At 38.8% G+C, this 21,830-nt stretch overlaps 3 protein-coding genes and 1 non-coding gene across 7 annotated transcripts; 3 read left to right on the top strand and 1 right to left on the bottom strand.

Annotated features, from left to right (window-relative positions):
* The first annotated feature begins 1,153 nt into the window (after positions 1-1,153).
* On the top strand, positions 1,154-6,275 carry LOC141010295 (kelch domain-containing protein 1-like). The gene is made up of 13 exons (XM_073483171.1): positions 1,154-1,261; positions 2,897-2,967; positions 3,172-3,289; positions 3,872-3,984; positions 4,478-4,565; positions 4,665-4,748; positions 4,898-4,978; positions 5,109-5,167; positions 5,487-5,596; positions 5,674-5,746; positions 5,823-5,907; positions 5,997-6,049; positions 6,137-6,275. The coding sequence occupies exons 1-13, from the start codon at positions 1,154-1,156 to the stop codon at positions 6,273-6,275; spliced, it is 1,182 nt and encodes a 393-aa protein (XP_073339272.1).
* On the top strand, positions 4,310-4,381 carry trnaw-cca (transfer RNA tryptophan (anticodon CCA)). The gene has a single exon. It is a non-coding gene; the product is annotated as a tRNA-Trp (tRNA).
* A 5,733-nt stretch (positions 6,276-12,008) lies between the features above and the next one.
* Positions 12,009-17,649, top strand: LOC141011227 (kelch domain-containing protein 1). 4 transcript variants are annotated; one of them, XM_073484487.1, is made up of 14 exons: positions 12,009-12,083; positions 12,413-12,529; positions 13,672-13,742; positions 13,927-14,044; positions 14,476-14,588; positions 14,882-14,969; positions 15,216-15,299; positions 15,455-15,535; positions 15,680-15,738; positions 15,848-15,957; positions 16,052-16,124; positions 16,229-16,313; positions 16,733-16,785; positions 17,281-17,649. In XM_073484487.1, the coding sequence occupies exons 2-14, from the start codon at positions 12,422-12,424 to the stop codon at positions 17,420-17,422; spliced, it is 1,185 nt and encodes a 394-aa protein (XP_073340588.1). In that variant the 5' UTR covers positions 12,009-12,083; positions 12,413-12,421; the 3' UTR covers positions 17,423-17,649. The 4 variants fall into 4 exon arrangements, with proteins under 4 accessions (XP_073340588.1, XP_073340589.1, XP_073340590.1 ...); XM_073484488.1 differs by having other exon boundaries at positions 12,380-12,529; XM_073484489.1 differs by having other exon boundaries at positions 12,019-12,083; positions 12,416-12,529.
* A 436-nt stretch (positions 17,650-18,085) lies between these two features.
* On the bottom strand, positions 18,086-21,282 carry LOC141010862 (uncharacterized). Its single transcript, XM_073483995.1, has 3 exons — positions 20,487-21,282; positions 20,248-20,315; positions 18,086-19,842 (listed from the first exon to the last, which is right to left on the bottom strand). The coding sequence occupies exons 1-3, from the start codon at positions 20,961-20,963 to the stop codon at positions 19,740-19,742; spliced, it is 648 nt and encodes a 215-aa protein (XP_073340096.1). The 5' UTR covers positions 20,964-21,282; the 3' UTR covers positions 18,086-19,739.
* Positions 21,283-21,830: the final 548 nt, after the last annotated feature.

Raw genomic sequence — 21,830 nt, 5'->3', positions numbered from 1 at the left:
CATGCACCTGGTTTCCTCTACTATTAATGCTGAAAAGACAGAGAATGTAACCCCTCCCAATCCAGAGTTACAGGGTGCAGTCACTTTTTGGCAGGCCCTGCCAAAAAGTGACTGCACAGTGACACAGTGATATTGACCAAATTCACTGTACATGCACCTGGCAAACACAGAGAATGTTATGCAGAATGTAAAGGCAATCCGTTACAGTTAGCCTACAGTTCTATATATACTGCATTATTGTATTCATAATCATGCTCTTAAAAGTACAAGTTATCCAAAAAGTTACTTAAGTAAATGTAATGAAGTAAATGTAAATCGTTATTACCCACCTCTGATAGCACTTACTAATTTCTCAGTATGTGTTATATGATTGCTATCTAATGTGACGTGGAAACACTCCTGCATTCTTTTCTGCATTGATTTCCTAATCCTCGTTATAAAATCACTGAAACAGGGATATTGAATTATGACTTTATTTATAGATCAAAGCGGTGTAAAATCACATTGCAACAACGATAACAACAACAACAATAAAAGTGGCAAGGTAAAGCATCTACCCTCATCAATTGTTGACAACTAGCCTACATTATGGAAACATCAGGTTACTTTTTCCGTAGCCTCTTCACTTGGGCTACAGAACTGCACAGTAAAAAAACCCATTTCTCTCGGTGCTGCGTCTGCCAGCTGACCCGTAGTAGACCTACGCCCACTTCCTCTGAACTGATGCGCGTTCCCATCGGGGGCAGTCGTTTTTCGGCAAGCAGTCTCTTCTCGGCACTACACCTGAAGTTGTAGTCTTTGTGGTTGTTACGACTCAGGTAGGATGACAGGTGAGGGGTTGTACCTGTGTTGACACGCAAATGTAGTTGAACAACAGGAACAAGAAAAAGTAAGCATATTGTAGCGCGTGAGAAGAAAAATATGTATTTAAAACCTTTTGTTTTTATCATTGAGGATTGCCCGATGGATGATTGCTTACAATAACTTTTTAAGAATTGTTTTTTAGTATTTTGTACTTGACTCCACCTTACCCTGTATCCAAGGAAGTTGGGAAACCGAATAGGGTCAGGTGTGTATAGGTGGAGTGCTATGATAAATGTCGATCACTATGGCATAAAGACACACCCTTTCCATTGTATTAAAGGAGCCAATCATGAATTCTGAATTTGGGAAGCACTGCTCGGAGCTGGTGCCCCGGGAGAGGAGCGGACACACGGCTGTGGTGGAGGAAAACCTGCTGTACGTGTGGGGAGGATCTGGGGTAAGGAAAATAAAATTTTGCATGTGTGATAGATTACTTCTGCAACACAAACAGCACCGCAAATACAAAAATAAGGATTGAAAAACAGTCTACCAAGTTACCTCTTTGTGGTTCCTCATGTAGCTCTATCTATCTATCTATCTATCTATCTATCTATCTATCTATCTATCTATCTATCTATCTATCTATCTATCTATTATATAATATAATATACAATATTGTTATTACTCCTTGTCCAAAAAGTTATGACATAATGAATATCAGTCATGGGTTTCGGAGTTTTTGATGTGTTTTGTAGCACTTAACAATCTTGATATTTTGACGTACTCAGTTGCCAGTTTATTAAGTACACAAGGCTCAATTTAACACAACAGCCCTGAAGTGAATGCTGCGTTAAAGAAGGTTGTAATGTTCAGTTCTGGATTATATGGAAGCCCTAAAGGGCCATGCATTCATACATTTTATTTCCTCCGTTTTCCCGTGATAACGAGTTAATTTCATTTGTTTTCTCGAGATCTCGAGTTATTATCTCGAAATAACAACTGCCGTTTTCCCGAGATAACGAGATAATTTTCTCGAGATCTCAAGATAACGAAACTTTGTTTTCCCGAGATCTCGAGTTATTATCTCGAAATAACAACTGCCGTTTTCCCGAGATAACGAGATGATTTTCTCGAGATAACGAAACTTTGTTTTCCCGAGATCTCGAGTTATTATCTCGAAATAACAACTGCCATTTTCCCGAGATAACGATATAATTAATTTGAGATCTCGAGATAATGACTGTGATATGATAGGCCTGAGATTATGGAGATGCCCGGGACCCTGTAGCTGGTCAGCTATGTAGTTAAGGACGACATCAGGCTCACTTAGATCGCGCCGCCGATATAGCTGAAGCCTTTTTAGATTACGCACACTAATGTGTATATTATCTGTAATAGCAAGGTATAATGCTATTTCAGCCCGTGTCAGGCCTTGAAAAGATATGTGACGCGATGATCGATATGCTCCTGCTCCTCTGACATTGCTACACTGAATGATGTATCCTGCAATGATTTAATATACTACACTATCGTTTTGTTTTCTCAAGATCTCAAATTAATTATATCGTTATCTTGGGAAAACAAAGTTTCGTTATCTCGAGATCTCAGGAAAATTATCCTGTTATCTCGGGAAAATGGCAGTTGTTATTTTGAGATAATAACTTGAGATCTCGAGAAAACAAATGAAATTAACTCATTATCACGGGAAAACGGAGGAAATAAAATGTATGAATGCATGGCCCTTTAGGGCTTCCGTAAATTTAACCTCTTTTACAGAGGTGTTGGTTGAACTGTAGTAGTAGTCGTGTTAGAGGCTGCCGTTCATGGTGTTGTTTAAATACAAACCGTTGTCTCTGGGATCTGCCTCACCCTCATTTAGTTAAACATGGTGGACAAAATATTACAAACACTTCTCAATATTTTGCAATGTTGCAGTCCAAAAGCAACATTAGTTTTATCTAGGTGTACCGAATTAAATGGCTATCAGCTGTACATGGCACATGCTTTTGCATGGTTAGTCAATCACAGAGTCAAGACATATAACAACTCCATATTTCTGTTCATAGTAACAAACACGTTGTGTTTTCTACAGGCAGTTGCTACTCCATCCGCCCGTATACCCAGTGATGAAATCTGGGTATTTGACCTTGAGCGGGGTGCGTGGTGAGAATATTCAATATGTTTAAGTCGAACATTTCTTGCTCTCCTCTCTCTCTGTTTCACTATTTTCTGACAGTGTTGTGTTTTGTAATTATAAGCACAGACTCTGAACTGCTTACTGTCTACTTGTTGCCACAAGCTTTGTCATTAGTGGTGTCACTAGTCATTACTTAACTAGTTAAACCACATTTTTTTGTGAATCTGAAGGAGAATGTTCAACATGACCGGGCAAGTGCCACCCACAATGTCAGGAGCCTGTGGCTGCTCCCTGAATGGACACATGTACATATTTGGAGGTTATGATTTCAGTGGAGAGACCAATGAGGTGAGGGTGATAACTGAGGACATTGATGAGCACAGTGATGCTCTATACACTTCATGACACTTACATATACTTCAGATGATTGATTAAACTGTTGGCACATGGCAAGGAATTTGATAAATGTACCTTTTTGCTTTTAACATTTATAATGAGAAGCAAGGATGGCATCATCAAACAAACCAACATTTTACTGTCTTAAAGGGTTACTCCAACAATTTCACACATTAAGGTATGTTTACAGGTCTTGATGAGTACTACTGCATATGTGAAAAAAGTAGTATAAAGTCCTTTAGTTGCTCCAGAGGAAGCTGCATGTACTCATAAGTTGCCTTCAGTGATGTCACTCAGTGGCTAAGTTGCATCGTGGGTTATGCAGGCGCAGCTTTTGAAAAGAAAGACGAATGAGTGGAATGAAAGTGGAGTTACCCCTGAAGGGATTGTCTTCAGCTGCCAAAAATTAAACCCTTTTGAACTTACCAGTCCTTCAAAAAAATGTATATCAGTCCTGTGACACGGTGGATAACAGCCAAGGATCACAGGTTAGACTGCACAAACCTGAAGTGACTAGTGTTTGACTTCACACAGATCTATTGTGTCAACCTGACAGACGGTAAATACACGTCGAGAAAGATCATACACGAGAGTGGCTCTGTTCCATCACCGCGAGACAAACTGTCCTGCTGGGTTTACAATGGAAGGTGAGTTATGTCTTTGAGACAGATGAATATATTTATCAGACGGCTGTTTCCAAGATCATTTATTCTGCATCCATTATTTCTTTGTTTAAGTAAATTCTGAGCCATATTTGCAAGACCTGGAGCCCCAGTATTCAGCAAAATTCTCTCTGGTGTTTGGTTCAAAGCAACAAAATGTAACTTTCTGGAGAATGATAGTTGATTATTGACTCTCCTCCCTAAGTTGTCAAATACTAACACTTTGGGTTGGTGGCTCAGGTGCTTAAAAGCCATCTGGCGTAATCCAAGTCTCTGGAAGCCCCGAGATCCAAAATTAATTTGAAGCATCGACTCTGTGGCGCAACGGTAGCGCATCTGACTCCAGATCAGAAGGTTGCGTGTTCAAATCACGTCAGGGTCAAATCTTTGAGCGGCTCAGGCATAGGTTTTATGAAGTAAAACCATATTTTGCACTCGCATGGTGGATAATGGTAACATTTTTTTTTTTATTCCCCAGGATCATCTATTTCGGAGGATATGGTGAAAAAACAATGGATGATGTCCGCAGCAGGAAGGACTGTTTCATTGTCGAAGAGGAATCATGGGTAATATTTTTTTCATAATACTAATCTGTCTCAGGTCTACACCAGAGATACCGAAGATATGTATATTGTCATCCTCCTTTTTTTTTTTTTTTTTTGTAGTTAGTGGATTTGATCTGGGGATGGAACAACGAGGTGCACATATTTGACCCCACGCAGGCCAGTTGGAGTGAACCAAAGACTCATGTGAGTCAACCCTTATACACTGGATACCGTACATAGATACAAGCTAGTGATATTAATTAAGTTGTTGAACATTTTGAAGAAGAATGTAACATGTCAAGAATATTTGTAACATCTCTAAAGATTTTTGGAGTGACTGTTTCTGTCTGCAGGGACGGGCTCCAAGCGCCCGGGCCGCCCATGCCAGCGCCATACTTGGTCACAGAGGATACATTATTGGAGGCAGAGTCATGGTGAGAGCTCTATATGCTTTTCAGCTCTTCTCTCATATCTGCATACAGTCATTAGTAGACACCCAGGATCAAAAACACAGAAAGTAAAACTGTCATTTGTAACTTGACCTCCTCCTTCTTTTAAATGCAGGAAACCAGTACAAGTGACATTCACTGCCTGAACCTTGAATCATGGACGTGGTCAGAAATGTATGTATGTGATTGTATACTGCACATATTCAGTGGGCTAAATAACCAGAAGGTAAATGCAGAAACTGGAAACTTGAAAAAAAGGCCTTCCTAGTCTGTTGCTGGACACATTTTGGCCGTTGTCAGGGCTCAAAAACTGATAGGCATTGAAAAGTTTTGTCCCATCTTGAACCGGAGCATCTGCAGATTAATTCCATCCCTGATATTTTATGATCAAGTTAATCATGGTATGACAAGATTGTTATCTTCTTGATTGTAAGCCTTGCGGAGATCTGCGGTCTAAGATTTTGGCGTCGTCTGTGCAAAATATGTTTTCCAGAATCCCAGTGTCCTCTGCTCCAGTGGGCAGATCGTGGCATACACTCACAGCAGTATCAGACAGCTCCTTGTTCCTGTTTGGAGGTCTCAGTATAGACTGCAAACCCATGAGTAAGAAAACATACCCACTGATATACAATTTACCTCTTGAAATGTATCTTTTAATAAAACATATTTTCTTCCATTAGGTGATGGGTGGCTGTTTGATGTTGAAACGAAGAAATGGAGAGAAGTTGAGCATCCCTTTAAGGATAAACCAAGGTATAAAATGAATATAACTGTGCATAGATTTTTTTTATGATTTGCACTAAATCATCCATCTTTTCTCCTCTTCAAGGTTGTGGCACACAGCATGCATAAGCACAGCCTCCGATGTGACTGTGTTTGGTGGAAGTTGTGAATACTTCCTTGATGTCCTCAAAGTAGGTATCACAGAGAGACACTGACAGTTTTATGATTTATGATCATGTCAAAAAGCTCCTGACACATTTTCTTGCTTGTTTCTCTTCAGCATCCCTGCAATGATATGCTCATTTTCCAGATGCAGCCATATCCTTTACACATGTAAAACTTAAAAAACAACAGCACTTTTTTTCAATATCTTTACCCAAAATAGCAATAAAAAAAATAACAGACTTTTTCCTCTGACAGGATTTGTGAGGATTACATTGTAAAAAGCATGAAGAGTAATACAGCACTCAGGACTGTGGTTCCTCTCCTACCTCAGCTACTACTGACAGCGGTGCAGAGGAAGATGTCTTTTGATTGGCCTTCGACGAAGCTGCATTAGTTCACCAAACTAGTGCAAAGCATCATCATGAACATTGTTATATATATACAGGAGTGACAATTTTTTATTTGTTAAACAGAATGTGCCAAATGGTCTATGGTTTTATATGTTATTGTTTTTTACACACACATTTCCATACTACCAGTGGAGGGCTGGAGGGATATGTGAGGGGCAGGGGTGAAAAAAATAAAAAGAGCACCAGCTGTATGCGGTGGGGCAACAGCGTGCAGAAAGTTGTGATACATTTATAGAGAAATTGTTACAAACTCTGGTTTAGATTATGTTATAAAACACACAGGGAACTATTAACTATCCAGATGAAGGACATCCTAGAAGGCATTTTATCGTATTTTATCTACCAAGAGAGCACTTTCGCATCACTAACCCATGAAATACACAAAAAGTGCTGCAGTTACCGTGTTGATGTTGATGATTAAATAGCACATTAGAAAGTTCTCATCTGATTTCGATTATTAGACTAAACAATATCAGTCTACATTTTTTAATGCTGCAGTTGCAAAAGAAAAAAGAAATTAACACAATATTAAAAATAAGACAAACAGACTGCTAATAAATAAATGGCTTAATTCTTATTTTAGCCAGGGCTTTCCACCCTTGCTCATTTGGCACATAAAGAATGTATGACACTGATGCAGTGGCAATGCACAAATAAGACAGTATTAAATAAATGATTCTATAAATGAACAATAATAAAATATATAACATTGCGAAATTAAAGATTTATTTATTGAATACCATCACCATTGTCCTTTTTCCAAGATATTATGTTTTTACATTTCTCCCAGTGACTGTTTTGTTTCTTGATGCCATTTTGTAACACTAAATAAAAGTTCAAATGTCATGGTTGTGTTATGTATTGTATTTGTTGCGTTTATGTAATTATTTTAATGATGGGTTATTGATTAATTTCATGAAATAAAACGCACTTTGGACTCCATATTTACGGAAGCCCTAAAGGGCCATGCATTCATACATTTTATTTCTTCCATTTCCCGTGATAACGAGTTAATTTCATTTGTTTTCTCGAGATCTCGAGTTATTATCTCGAAATAACAACTGCCGTTTTCCCGAGATAACGGGATAATTTTCTCGAGATCTTGAGATAACGAAACGATAGTGTAGTATATTAAATCATTGCAGGAAACATCATTCAGTGTAGCAATGTCAGAGGAGCAGGAGCATATCGATCACCGCATCACATATGTTTTCAATCAAGGCCTGACACAGGCTGAAATAGCATTATACCTTGCTATTACAGATAATATACACATTAGTGTGCATAATCTAAAAAAGACGGTTAGCAAGGCTTCAGCTATATCGGCGGCGCAATCTAAGTGAGCCTGATGTCGTCATTAACTACATAGCTGACCAGCTATGTAGTTAATGAGGAGATCTCGAATTAATTATATCGTTATCTCGGGAAAACAAAGTTTTGTTATCTCGAGATCTCGAGAAAATTATCTCGTTATCTTGGGAAAACGGCAGTTGTTATTTCAAGATAATAACTCGAGATCTCGAGAAAACAAATGAAATTAACTCGTTATCACGGGAAAACGGAGGAAATAAAATGTATGAATGCATGGCCCTTTAGGGCTTCCGTACATATTGTCTTCAATGGGAATTTTATTTTGACAAGACAAAAGGACCGGAAGTTGTACTTTAATTCGTAGATTATTCGTTCATGGGGCTGATACGACACATTTCTGTCTGCCTTGTTTTGGTGTTCACAACATGAGACAAATAAACAACATCTAAAAGTGTACTGTAACCAGTGAGTATGCTTGAAGGTGTTTTGGATGAAAGACTTGTTGAAAACATTTCCGCATTTCTGACATCATTTGTTAATAAAAGCAGCCAGGCATGGATCCAGCCTTTGAGAGGCACTGCTCGGAGCTGGTGGCCCAGGAGAGGAGCGGACACACGGCTGTGGTGGAGGACAACCTGCTGTATGTGTGGGGAGGTTACATGGTGAGGAAAACCAGCATGTTCACCAACAAACATTACACTACCAGATTTCAAGTTTGCTCAAAGGCCAGTTTCTGCTTTACATTTCCCACATTTCAGGGGACTACTGCACTATTAATTCAACTATATTTATCTGACATCAATTCTTATCTTCTGTCCGCAAAACACACGATCATCATGTGAAATATTAGATAAGACTGCCTAAAAGTAAATACTGTACATTGGTTAAAATGAATTACACCTCCACCAGCCACGGCAATAAGATGCTGCTCATATATTAGTGCATTACTAATGATACATCAGAAATAGGTCAGGGTCACACACTGGTCTTCACACTTTATATACAGAAATTACATGTTACGTGCAAAAACCAGTGCTTTTTGCACCTGATTCTTTAAATCTTCATATTTTGTATATTTCACTAATATTTAATACTCTATTGTCTTAAACTGGGACCAGTGTAACATAACACTCTGAAATGAGCCATTGTGCATTACATGTACTTTTACTTTGCATGCTTTATGTACATTCAGCAGATAATACTTCTGCATTTTACTTAAATATTTCAAACGTTTAAAATTTAAAATGTACTCCAATTTACAGTGTGGTATGTCTAACTTTGTCTAATTCTTCCACCAGCACCAGTTTGTGTGCTAATATTCTTTAGATTTACATTATGTAAAAAAAAAAAATTTTATACATAAAATAAGTGTAAAGTTATTGCTGGCCTTGGAAACCTTCCTGAAAAGTTTAGATTTGCACATTTTCAGAATTGTATTCACATGCTTTTGCATTGTTTTGTTTCCTAGTAATTACATATTTCCACAGCAATGGCACTCTCTAGATGTATTGCTATTACACGTATTTATGTCATGGTAATAGACGTGTTGTACTCTCTACAGTCAGTTCCTGATGATGACGTTTTCCTACCCATGGGTATATGACATAGAACGAGGTGTATGGTGAGAATACTAAATAAAAGTTTGCGGTCAAAAAAAAGAATAGTAATGCATGCAATTTGTTTTGAACATGTTTTGATTTGCATTCCACTTCCTTCTTCGACACAGTCGAGTCATGCCACAATTATCTGAGCATTTGCCTGGAGCTTTCTGCTGTCTGTTGTTGTGAAATCTCTCATGACATAAGTGACTTTGAGTAGTTTATCCACATTTTCTAACTGTTTTTCTGAAGGGAAGTGAAACACATGACAGGTGAAGTCCCTCCCCCTATGTCAAATACCTGCGGCTGTTCCCTGAATGGACACATGTACATATTTGGAGGCAATGATAACAGTGGACTGACCAATCAGGTGAGGCTGAAAACTGATGCAGTTTATTTCACATAAACTACATGTTAGCTAAGACTGAGCAGAGTTGACATGAAGAAGTGACCAGTGTTTGACTTCACACAGGTCTATTGTGTCAACCTGTCAGATGGTAAATACACGTCGACAAAGATCATACATGAGAGTGGTTCAGCTCCCTCACCTCGAGAAGCATTGTCCTGCTGGGTTTGGAGTGGAAGGTAAGTTATGATGATGTAGACTATGTATAAATAAACTGACACCGTTTCTAGTATCATACACTCTGCATCCATAATGTGTTTGTTTTAGTAAAATACAACCCATATTTGCAAAGCCTGGAACCCCAGATCCCCAGCGCAAGGGCCTAAACACCCTGTCTTTCCTCTGTGTCAATAGTGACAAACTATTGCTCACGTTCCTGTTAGCATTTCTCCTTTCTGGGTTGTATTACTATTTGGAGTTGCAATGATGAAACTTCACCTGTTGGTCTAAAGCACATGCAACCTGCAGTGAAAACTGATGTGTTTTTTCGAGTATTAAAGCATGTAAACCTATACATAAATCAAATTATGAACCTGAAAATGAGCATTTTATGTCTCCTTTAAAAGACATCAGCATTCTGTCATCATCCTGGTGGTTTTTTTGTTCTTTTTTAGTCAGGAAATGTCGCCTTGGGATGGAACAACGAGGTTCATATATTTGACCCCACGCACGCCAGTTGGAGTGAACCAAAGACCCATGTGAGTGAAAGCTTATACACTGAATACAATGCAGAGATTCAGGTTAGTGATATTTATCCATAAGTTTTGGAATAAGAACAATGTGAATAATATTTGTAACATCTCTAAAGATTTTTGTAGTGACAGTTTCTGTCTGCAGGGACGGGCTCCAAGCCCCCAGGCGGTGCACGCCAGCACCACACTTGGTTGTAGAGGCTATGTTTACGGAGGCAGAGTCATGGTGAGAGCTCTATATGCTTTCAAATGTGACCAAAAAGCACAGTAACATGAGTCAGAGTCTGTCATTTGTAACCTGACCTCCTCCTTTTTTTAAATGCAGGAAACCAGGATGAGTGACATTCACTGCCTGAACCTTGAGTCATGGACGTGGTCAGAAATGTATGTATTGTATGTGCGTGTATCTGTCTGTGGCTAATCTTGCACAGCACTTCATCAGCCTAATATTTTTTGTACACATTTATGACTGTTCGCTCAAGGACCTCTTGTGGTTTTGTTGATTCCCAATTTTTGAAAACCCTTTTTTATTGACTGCTCGGTTTTATACCACCAACATCTGCTGACTCCTCACTCCTGTTAACCGGCTGATAGGGGCTGCAAGTGAGCAACTTCTGCTTCATTTTGGATGTTGTTTCCACAAAGGACACTTACTGTAGTGCTTCATGGGGTACCAACAGTATTACTATGAAGTGCTGAGGAATCGGCTCCCTCTCCTACCTCCTAAACTACTGACAGCAGTGCAGAGGAAGATGTCTTTGGACAGGCCTTCAACGAAGCAGCGTTAGTTCAATGAACTTCTTAAATCCCAAGTGCAAAGCATCATCATAAACATTGTTATTTACATACTGGTGTGGAATGGCAATTGTTGTTTTTTTTTTTGCAATTGTATTCAATTATCCCGTTTTCCCGGGAAAATATTTGTCGTTACGTGACAATGACATAAGTAACTTGGGATCTCAGGAACACAAATAAAATTCAACTTGTTATCACGGGAAAAAAAGAGGAAATAATATGTTTGACCACTGACTGTTTACGGCTTCCATATGAGGGCAAGCAGGATTGAATATGTCGCCTAATACATATTATAATTTCATACATTAATAAAAGCTATTGGATCACTTCATAATGTCATGGTTATGTTATATATCTTATCTGTTTTAATTATATATATATGAATTTATAATAAGCAGTGATGGAATGTAACGAAATACATTTACTCAAGTACTGTACTTAAATACAATTCTGAGGTACTTAACTATTTTATACTTCCACTGCATGACATTTTGGATACAAATATAGTACTTTTTACTCACTACATATATTTGATAATTTTAGTTACTAGTTATTTTGCAGATTGCATGCTGCATCAGAGCCAAAGTAGCTCATTTTTAGATTCATTTATTTTATCAATTGAAAAAAAAAAAATAATACACTGACTGATAATCAGATGAATGCCGAATATAGGATCCGATAATTGGTCGACGCCTAGAGTCCAGTATGTAAATATATGTACTTAATTTTACTTGTACTTTAGATACTTAAGCACATTTAATATCAGATATTTTAAAGCCTTTTACCCAAGTACTATTCATATCTATGACTTCCGGGTACTTTTTACATGGTGTTGACCGGATGTTTTATTTTGACAAGAGAACAGCACCGGAAGTTGCATGTTTACTCTGTGGCTATATTGTTTATGGGGCTGGACCGAGATGTTGTCGTCCTTTGAGCTTCACAACATGAGAAGAAAACATACGACATCATAAAAGGGCTCTGTCACATGTGAGTATGTTTAAAAGTGTTTGTGCAACATTTGTTTGAAATATTTCCGTATTGTATTTGTTTCACCTGCCTTTAGTACCGTGAGCACTCGGACTGTAACGTTACGTAGCCTCGTAATGTTGTAAAAATACCTTATAATTCCCTCATGTTGACCTTAAACCGAGAACAACAACACGAGTCTCCTTTTGTGTTAGCTCTTCTCGCGTGTGTGTGTTGACTTGCCTCACAATTTAAGTGCAACTACAGCTGAGAATGCACTGAAGGTGACATTTCTCAGACAAATCTGACAATTTCAGGCTCGAAGACACGTCTTCCTTTTCTATTAATAGCAGCCAGGCATGGATCCAGCCTTTGAGAGGCACTGCTCGGAGCTGGTGGCCCGGGAGAGGAGCGGACACACGGCTGTGGTGGAGGACAACCTGCTGTATGTGTGGGGAGGTTACATGGTGAGGAAAACCAGCATGTTCACCAAAACAACATTACACAAGCAGCCTTTTCAGTTTCTGCTTTACACTTAACACATTTCATGCACCCCTATTTATTCAATTATATTTATCTGACAATAATTATTATCTTCTGTCCGCAAAACATATGATCATCATGTGAAATATTAGATAAAACTGCCTAAAAGCAAATACTGTACATTGGTTAAAATGAATTACACCTCCACCAGCTACAGCAATAAGATGCTGCTTAAGATAAGATAAGATAAAACTTTATTAATCCCAAAGGAAATTGTAAGAAATTTAGAGTACAGTGGAAAAACTAGTAACAACCAGTGGTTTTGCTGTGTCAGGGTCACACACGGGGCCTAGTTTAAGACAATAAAGTGTATATTTAATTAATATTTAATACTCTATTGTCTTGAAACTAGGGACCAGTGTAGTACACAGTAACACTCTAAAATTAGCCATTGTGCATAACATGTACTTTTACTTTGCATGCTTTATGTACATTCAGCAGATAATACTTCTGCACTTTACCTGAATATTTCACATGTTTAAAATGTTAAATTTACTCTAACACTTTAAATGTAGAACCTTTAACTGTCACAGGGGGGAGGTTACATGGTGAGAAAAACAAACATTGCCAAACCAGTTTTCCAGTTACATTCACTGGGAAACACTCAGTACTTAAGTAAAAGTACTGATACCAGACTGTGAAAAACCTGCAGTGAAACTCTTATTCAAGTAAAGAATTAAAAGTAAAAACACTCACATACATTAAATAATAATCATTTGAGTATTATTACTACTCATTCATTAATGTAATAGCAAGCTTTTACTATTGTAGTTGTTTGAGGTGGAGCTTACTTTTAACTATTTTGTCAGCTAATGATTATTTTCTTTATGGATCGCCAAAGATTTCTTGTCAGTCGACTAATTGTTTCAGCTGCACTTCCACAAACTGTTGGGTTGTTTAATTTATAGTGAGCTAACACATATATTTTATGAGCTCTTTGTAACTGTAGCGAAGTACAAATGAGTACAAAAGCGAAGTACAAAATTGTGAGATGTATTTGAATGGAAGCGAAAGTGGCTTGAAAAGAATAGTAAGAATAGTAATAGACATGTTGTACTCTCTACAGTCAATTGCTGACGATGAAGTTTTCCTACCCAATGATGAAATCTGGGTATATGACTTAGAACGGGGTGTATGGTAAGAATATTAAACAAATTCCAATTACAAAGAATCATAATGCATGTTTTCTCATTTTTTAAAATAAATTCTGTCTTAATTTCTCTCCAGCTTTCTGGAGATTCTTTTTCTACTTTTTCGACACAGTCGAGTAGTACTGTCACATTTTTTAACTTTCTTTTTTGTTTGTTTGGTTTATTTGAAGGCAAGTGTTTCACATGACTGGGGAGGTCCCTCCCTCTATGTCTGGGACCTGCGGCAGCTCCCTGAATGGACACATGTACATATTCGGAGGTTGTGATGACAACGGACAGACCAATCAGGTGAGGCTCATAACTGACAGCTAATGACACCTTAACTATGGTTTACTTCACATAAACTACATGGTTTATTGATATAATTTTATGTGGTGAAAATAATTGTTTTGTTATCAATATATGTGTAAAATCTTCTGTAAGGCTGTGGGCACACTGATCATAAGTTTCAGTTGTTTGTCTCTATTTGTTTTTAGTAATGTAGCAGTATGGATTGCAAGCAGACACTGATGTAATGAAACTTTTTTCACAAGAAGCTAAAAGTTCTACCTTTCTAGATGTTCTGATCTAGGCATCAGCAGCCATGTACAATAAAAGGACATTCCTCATTGGCTGACAGTTAACAAGTATGAATGAATGGACACAGTGGATCAGTGTGGTCACAGCTTAGACTGAGCAAAGTTGACATGAAGAAGTGATCAGTGTTTGACTTCAAACAGATCTATTGTGTCAACCTGACAGACGGTAAATACACATGGAGGAAGATCATACATGAAAGTAGTTCTGCTCCCTCACCTCGAGACAAACTCACCTGCTGGGTTTACAATGGAAGGTAAGCACCGAGAAATTTTAAATTTAAGTGAACGCTATTTCCAGCAAAATTAACTGCAGGTAACATGTAGTTTTAACTTGATGAAGTACTTGCTGGTCAAATGTTCATACCACACAGATTTGGAGGGCTGGACACTGACTATGAGGGTGGTTAGTGTGTGCCATGAATTTGGTTTCTGTGTTTTTTTTTGTTTTATACCTATTTTTATCATGTTTTATTATAATAAATGACAAACTCAATCCATAATCTGCACATGCATGGTTGCAGTTGTGATAAGGTTTGTTGTTCTGCAGGCTCGTTTACTTTGGAGGATATGGTCACAAACTACTGACTGATGTCGACAGCAGGAACAGAAGCTTCATTGTAGATGAAGCATCATGGGTAATGTTTTTTTTCACTATAAATACTTCATAGTTCTCTGTACGCATATGCTTTCCCCCCAGTTATATGTTATTATTTCCTGACATTTTTAAGTGAGATTTTGTTTGATAAATGTATAAGACCAGTATTTAAGAATTCCAGCATCTGGTGACACAACTAAATCAGTGCTACTGACCAGGAATACTCTTAAATTTCTCAATATAAATATTTTTCTTTGCCTCTCTTTATCTATTTTGTTGTCCTTAGGTGGAAGACGTCTTCTGGGGATGGAACAACGAGGTTCATGTCTTTGACCCCATGCATGAAGGTTGGAGTGAACCAAAGACCCATGTGAGTCAGCTCGAGCCTGTTCCATGCTTTTATACACTGAATACATCTGATAAGTGATTTAGGAAACAAAGGGAAGTTTTAGCAGCATTGGAAATCTGTTTAAGACAGTTGCAAACATCCTCAGATGATTTTACAGTGACAGTTTTTGTGTGCAGGGCCGCCCTCCTGCCCCCAGAGCTGCCCATGCCAGTGCCACAGTTGGATGCAGAGGATACATATGTGGAGGCAGAGTCATGGTGAGAGCTCGACATGCTTCACGTATATCAGAATTCAAAAGTGGACAACAAGAAGTCTTCAGTAGCATCAAGTAGATAAAAGCTCAGCAACACAAATCAGAGTTTGCCTTTTGTAAGTCGTGTTCCTTTTTCTTTTGAATGCAGGAAACCAGGACGAGTGACATCCACTGCCTGGACCTTGAATCATGGACATGGTCAGAAATGTACGTGTGCCCAAATAACTTCTATTTCAACACTATCACTGATATTTTAGCTGGCCTAATCTTTAACCAGGTTCGTCTTTGACAGTACTGTGCAAAATGTGTTTTCCAGAATCCCGGTGTCCTCCTCTCCAGTGGGCCGATCGTGGCATACACTCACAGCTGTATCGGACGGCTCCTTGTTCGTGTTTGGAGGTCTCAGTGTAGACTGCAAACCAATGAGTAAGAATATTTACCCACTTTTCACTGTTATTTTCCTTGTTGCTTTGGTCACTTAATATTCTTTTATTGATTTCTTTTTCATTTTCTCGATCAGGTGATGGGTGGTTGCTTGATGTCGAAACAAAGAAATGGAGAGAAGTTGAGCATCCTTTTAAGAATAAACCAAGGTAGCAACAACCAAAAGTTACAGGTTTTACATTTAATAGTTCATACAGGAGTTACTGTAAATTGTGAGCAGATTTTAAATGACATCTTTTCCCCTCTTTTCAAGGTTGTGGCACACAGCTTGTCCAGGCAAAGACTCTGATGTGATTGTGTTTGGTGGAAGTTGTGACTACATCCTCCTTGTCGACACTGTAAGTATTACAGAGACACTATAGAAAGCTGAATCGAATTTTACAGAATTGAAAAGAACAAAATTGCTTGTTTTTTTAACTTTGATGGAATCCCATTAGCTTCCAAAGAGTGGTTGCCAGTCTTGCTTTGGTCCTTGTTCACAGTTCAACACAAAAAAATACAAATAAAATGACACAGTATCAAGGACAAACTAGGATGGGATTCGGTAAAGTGCATACCTCTGCCAAGGCCCAACAATTCCCTTTAATTGAATTAAGCCTTATCCAATATAAAACTCAGTAGCTCTGTATCACTCTTCATTTGAAACCACTCATAACAGTGTATGTTGAGAGACCCGTAAAACTGTTCGGGGTGCAAAACTGGTTAAGGAAGTACATTAAAGAATGTACCTTTATGAACCTTAAGTATTTCTTTTCAGGGTCACTGCAATGATGCACTTGTCTTCCAGATGCAGCCGTATCCTCTGTTCCGGTAAAATCAGACTCTTCTATACTTTTATTAGTCTTTATTGTTTTCTGCTTTATTTATTAGCTTTTATCTATTTGTCTTTATTCTACATTCTGTTTCCAGTTACAAGTCTTTTATTTTACTTCAGAGAGAACGTTTTGTTGCCCCTGGGTATTATGACACTTAAGATAAATCTTGAGCTTGATCATGTTATAAAAAGAACGACAAAAATAGTTTTTATAGCAGAAATAGACCTTTACACAACAGAATTGTCAAACACAGCTGAAAGAAATACAATTAATTAATAATGACTATGTTACGTTGATGTGTGTCAGTTTCAGAGCTCTGTTAATGTGAGCTTTGAGTTACTGATCAGAGCTTTCATTAGTGATATTAAAATCAGCTGCTCTCCTTCTGTTATTGCAGGTAAAAATGTCTGCTGTTAAATAGGTCTATTTATTTGTAGGTTACTTATGTAATCTTATTCCCAAAATAGAATTGACTTTTTTTCCCCGACAGGATTTGTGAGGATTACATTGCAAAGAATGTGAAGAACTATGAAGCGCTCAGAAATCAGCTTCCTCTCCTGCCTCCCAAACTACTGACAGCCGTACAGAGGAGGATGTCTTTCTACAGACCTTCAAAGAAACAAAAGTATTAGTTAAAAGAAAGCCTTTATTGCCAAAAACAAAACGTACTGTACTCCTTTCAGTGTGTACATCTCAGTCACACTGTTGGGTAGCATATTTATTTTTTAACTATATTGTGCAAAATATTTTATGGTATGCTTTATGTGTGTATGGATGCACATTTCATTTTGTACAGTCTGCCTGCTGTAATACGAAACAAACCTGTTCCTGTGATGATTAAATGGGACTTCAAACAGTTTTTGCCTGTTGTGGATTAATAGATAAGACCAGTGTTTTAAAGGGGCTCTTTGTAACAATTTGTAGCAGTTTACATAAATTAATAACTTTTTTATTGGCAGTATGTGAGCGGGTTGTAAATGAGACCTTCCCCGTCTCCCTCTGTTGCCTATACAAGCCTGTGGATGATTTGTTAAAGTTGCAATGCCGCTGGACTGTGGATTTCTTTGTGAAGGAGCCGCATTGGATTTTCTGCGACAGTCCAAAGGATGTGGCTTCCTGAACGTTCTCGAGTGGCTTGTTTCAGTGCCTCTCTCTGCTCCGCTAACCATAAACTAATGACAGGCTTTCAGCACAACACAGGAATTCCACAGAGCCCTTAGATATTAGTCAACTAAGCTATGCTGTAAAAGCCATAAACACACAACACCAGTTTCTTTCAAAAACTTCAGACAGCATCAGAAATGTAGCATTTTTTTTATTTTGAAATATAAAACAAAATTACAAAACCCCTCCTCTACATTTTAGGTTGAAATTTACCTTTGCTTAAACAGTTTCAAGTGCAGTTTGTCGATACAAATGGTATTCACAACTGTTCAAGCACACAAGTAGGACTGCAACTAATGATTTTCATTATCGATTAATCTGCAAAATAGTTTCACAATTAATTGTTTAGTCTATAAAATGTTCAAAAGAAATTTAAAACATTAAAAAATGCTTATCATAACTTACCAAAGCCCAATCGTTGCAGCTCTACCAACTACTCCTGTGTTCCACCACTAAGTGGCAGCACGACTTTACGCTTGAATGTGGCTGAATGTTCAGTCAAACTGAGTGAAAGTCTCTGTTGCCACACATTCCTTCTTCATAAGGGTGGAGAAGTGCAGGAACTGTGGTCAGGAAGGGAAACCTTAAATAAACAACCCCAGCTCATACCTTTGCAGGGTTGCCACTTAAGAAAAACTATAACTGTGCAGCACGTACAAAACTGCTGGTGGAAAATGTTATGTTTGCATATTAAATGCAAGAATGTGCCTTTACTGCTCGTTTTTTTTGAGTTTCAGCAAGCAGAGAAATATCTGTTCTCTCCCATACCTATTAACAGACAAGTTAAAGTAAAGTAAGTAATAGGTAACAAGTAAGTATGTGGGTGCTCTGTGGGAGACTGGCAGCACTGAGGGGGTGACAGTGACACCTTACCGCTGCAGATAACAGACAACACAGACCTGACTGAGGAGAACCTCCTGGAACCTGTTCAAGTCGGTGTTATAACTCTGCGATTACACTGCTGCATGTTGGTAAATAAGACTAGGGTGAATGCAAAGGCCTGGAGTGCAGCGGTTTCAGCTCAACACAAACAATGTTAGATTTATCCAGGAACCCCTGCTTAAATACAGTGAATGTAGCCTTCCTGAGTAGCAGGAAATTGTCAAAAGAAACCCTGGTTCCATTTCTCTTTTCAAACTTTTGGTAACACTTCATTTTACAGGTCAGGAACTTCCATGGTAAGTAGGTGGTAATCACAGAGAAACATGTTTGAAATTTCTTTGAAATTACCACAAAAATGACCTCAACATGATTTAATAATTATACTCTGCTATTTTCCAAGAAGCAGGTAATAAATAGCTGGTTTATTTCCTTAATACATTTCAAGGATTGAGCTGTTATTGCTTCATTTCCCCACTAGAAAATGTATGGTTAAAGAATGTACTTAAATTTACTGACTTGCATAAGTTGGCCAGAAACTAGATGGACGTTAGGCTGCAACAACTCACTTCAGCTTAGTGGCCTGCTGAGGGGAAGTTAGATAGAAACTAGTTGGGAATTAAAATGACATGTTCAGCAGATGTTGGGCAGAAACCAGTTGGAAGTCTCCTGTAAATGCACTAAAGAAAATAACAACTATGTATAACCTGCTTCTTGGAAAATAGCAGATAATTGGGGTGATGTTGGGACGATTCAGCTAATTTTGAGGTAATCCTAACTGTTGCTCAGTTATTACCACCTACCTTCCAGACCTGTAAATTAAAGTGTCACCAACATTTTTTCCCCCGCAAACTGCTGTCTCACATGAAGACAGCTGAAAAGGACAGCGGCTCTCTCAGCTGGGGGTCAGCTAAACTCTCTCTCAATAGTGTCCATCAGCTCTTCTTCTGATCCATCGTACAGGATGACTGGCATTGTGAGAGAGGGGCTATGGCAGCTGCCAAAAGTCCTGGGGAGGGAAGAGAAGCATGTAAACAACATGGTAGTAAAAACAGGGATTATGAGTGAGGCTCCAAATGTTGTTATTTTCACACCAGATGCATCAGTTTTAAATAAATCAACCCCAAAACAACATCAATCAGATGAGTCATTTCCAGTAATGACAAGGCACAAAGTTATGGAAATGTTTTTCTTGGTTGTTCTCCTGGTTTTCACACTCGCCTCCAACAAAGAAGCAGCAACAACAGACACTTGTTTGTCTGTCCTGCTTGCAGACGTCTAACTAATCTGATCTACCCTGAGAATAATGGGTTGGTATTTCGATCTCTTAAAGTGAATTTGATCTGGCCCCTCCTCGGCTTTTACTACTCCACTGAGCTCGGAAATCAATTATTTATCACAGTTGTCTACTTACGATTGTTTTTCTGGTGTGGGAACAGCTTCCAACAAAGCTCCTCTTGTCAGAAAGCCCCGAGAGGAGGACTGAGACAGAGAGGAAATAAGGATGAGATGTGTTTTTATCTCAGAAATGAACAATTCTCCAGGTTTATTGATACTTTAAAAACCATCCTGATGTTAATGATCAATAATAACTGGTTAGAAAACATGTCTTCTCCAAAAATCATTCTGAAATAGTAGGAAAAAGGTCCTTACACTGTGCTGACTGGGGGACGCAGGTGTGTGTTTTTCAAAGTGTGTGAAAGCATCATTGCTCCTCTTGTTTACAACTCTCCCTCCGCCGTGTGAGCCACGTGGCTCCTCCGAGCTCAAGTCCTCCTCGTCCTCCTGCCTGAAATGACACAGTCCGTATGTTTTGGATCTGATGACAGTCTTCTTCGGAGGATTCTTCTTCACGTCAGCTCCCCCTCGCTCCTCTTCATCCGCAAGAACCGTGTCCAGCTCAGCATCAATGTCATCGTCCTCCCTGGAGAAGTCAGAGTCGTGCCCCTCGCTGTGGCAGTCCGGTTGCGCACGGTTGCGCGCGTTGCGTAAAATTGCGTGGATTTTGAGAGGCTTGAAGGGACGGCTGTCCTGTTTGGCCGAGGTGCCGGCAGCAGCTGTTTTGGTCGCGTTCACCTCGCTGACACACGCAGGTGCAACTTTCTTCCCTCGGCTTGTACCGCTGCCCATGTCTCCGTCTGGCTGCTTTCAAAATCTCAACTCACATTTCCAGATTCCTCTCCAGGCGCACCGAGAGCAGCCAGAGTTGAACATTAACCAACAAAGACTTGATCCTTGGCAACGTTTAAGGTCAGTTTTCAATTAGTTTTACGGTCGTGAGGCAGTACTTTGGCTAGAAATCAGCTCTGAAGGCCACTTTTCTCTAAAAATGATCCGCTTGATCTGATCTGCAGACGCACCGCTGAAATGATCGCATTTTCCATGTTCACGGGCCGGGCTTGAGTCGCCGCCTGTAAACTTTCGGGTGACTCCACATCAGGATGAGAAGTATCCGTTACATAACACCAGTTTGGCTCAGGACCCCAGGGAGAAAACTCCGCCTTCGTATAGAGGGAAACACAAACCCTTTATGTTTCCATTATTTCTACTGGACAAAAATAACATCTAGTTTTACTTCAGAGCATCTGGCTCCAGAATTCAGTCCCCTCCTCCAGTCAAAAGTGTGTTTTTCTTCTTGTTCCTGAATCTTTGAGCTTCACTGTGTAGCATGGTGCATGTGCAGAGTTGGACACCAGGAGGCTTTTCTTTCCACATTCATTCCTGAAAGCGTAAAGTTCCCCAGTGCGCATTGGAAATCTGAGTTTGAGAGCATGTTTGGTGACATTGCAAATAGTTTGTAATCCGATCCTGGTCCAATAGTCAGCATCCAGTGCACATACCCTTAAGTAGGAGTTAAACTCGAGACATATAAAGTTTTTGGATCATCATATATTCTACATTTTTTAAATGAGAATGAAGAAAGAGGTGCCATTTTAAGGAATTTGAAGGTGCACTATGCAGTATTGGTCAGAATTTTATATTTACAATATTAATAAT

The sequence above is a fragment of the Pagrus major genome, chromosome 16, assembly GCF_040436345.1.
Source record: "Pagrus major chromosome 16, Pma_NU_1.0".
NCBI classification, from domain to species: domain Eukaryota; kingdom Metazoa; phylum Chordata; class Actinopteri; order Spariformes; family Sparidae; genus Pagrus; species Pagrus major.
This window is presented reverse-complemented; position numbering and strand designations above follow the sequence as displayed.

Excerpts from the sequence above, each read along its gene's own strand:
- LOC141010295 (XM_073483171.1), top strand. The coding sequence starts at position 1,154 with ATGAATTCTGAATTTGGGAAGCACTGCTCGGAGCTGGTGCCCCGGGAG. Across the intron at positions 4,749-4,897 it reads GGAGTGAACCAAAGACTCAT|GGACGGGCTCCAAGCGCCCG; the intron begins GTGAGTCAACCC and ends TTCTGTCTGCAG. Across the intron at positions 5,597-5,673 it reads TATAGACTGCAAACCCATGA|GTGATGGGTGGCTGTTTGAT; the intron begins GTAAGAAAACAT and ends TTCTTCCATTAG.
- LOC141010862 (XM_073483995.1), bottom strand. The coding sequence starts at position 20,963 with ATGGGCAGCGGTACAAGCCGAGGGAAGAAAGTTGCACCTGCGTGTGTC. Across the intron at positions 20,316-20,486 it reads CGTCCCCCAGTCAGCACAGT|TCCTCCTCTCGGGGCTTTCT; the intron begins GTAAGGACCTTT and ends TCTCTGTCTCAG. Across the intron at positions 19,843-20,247 it reads CCCACACCAGAAAAACAATC|GACTTTTGGCAGCTGCCATA; the intron begins GTAAGTAGACAA and ends TTCCCTCCCCAG.
- LOC141011227 (XM_073484487.1), top strand. The coding sequence starts at position 12,422 with ATGGATCCAGCCTTTGAGAGGCACTGCTCGGAGCTGGTGGCCCGGGAG. Across the intron at positions 13,743-13,926 it reads GACTTAGAACGGGGTGTATG|GCAAGTGTTTCACATGACTG; the intron begins GTAAGAATATTA and ends GTTTATTTGAAG. Across the intron at positions 16,314-16,732 it reads ACATCCTCCTTGTCGACACT|GGTCACTGCAATGATGCACT; the intron begins GTAAGTATTACA and ends ATTTCTTTTCAG.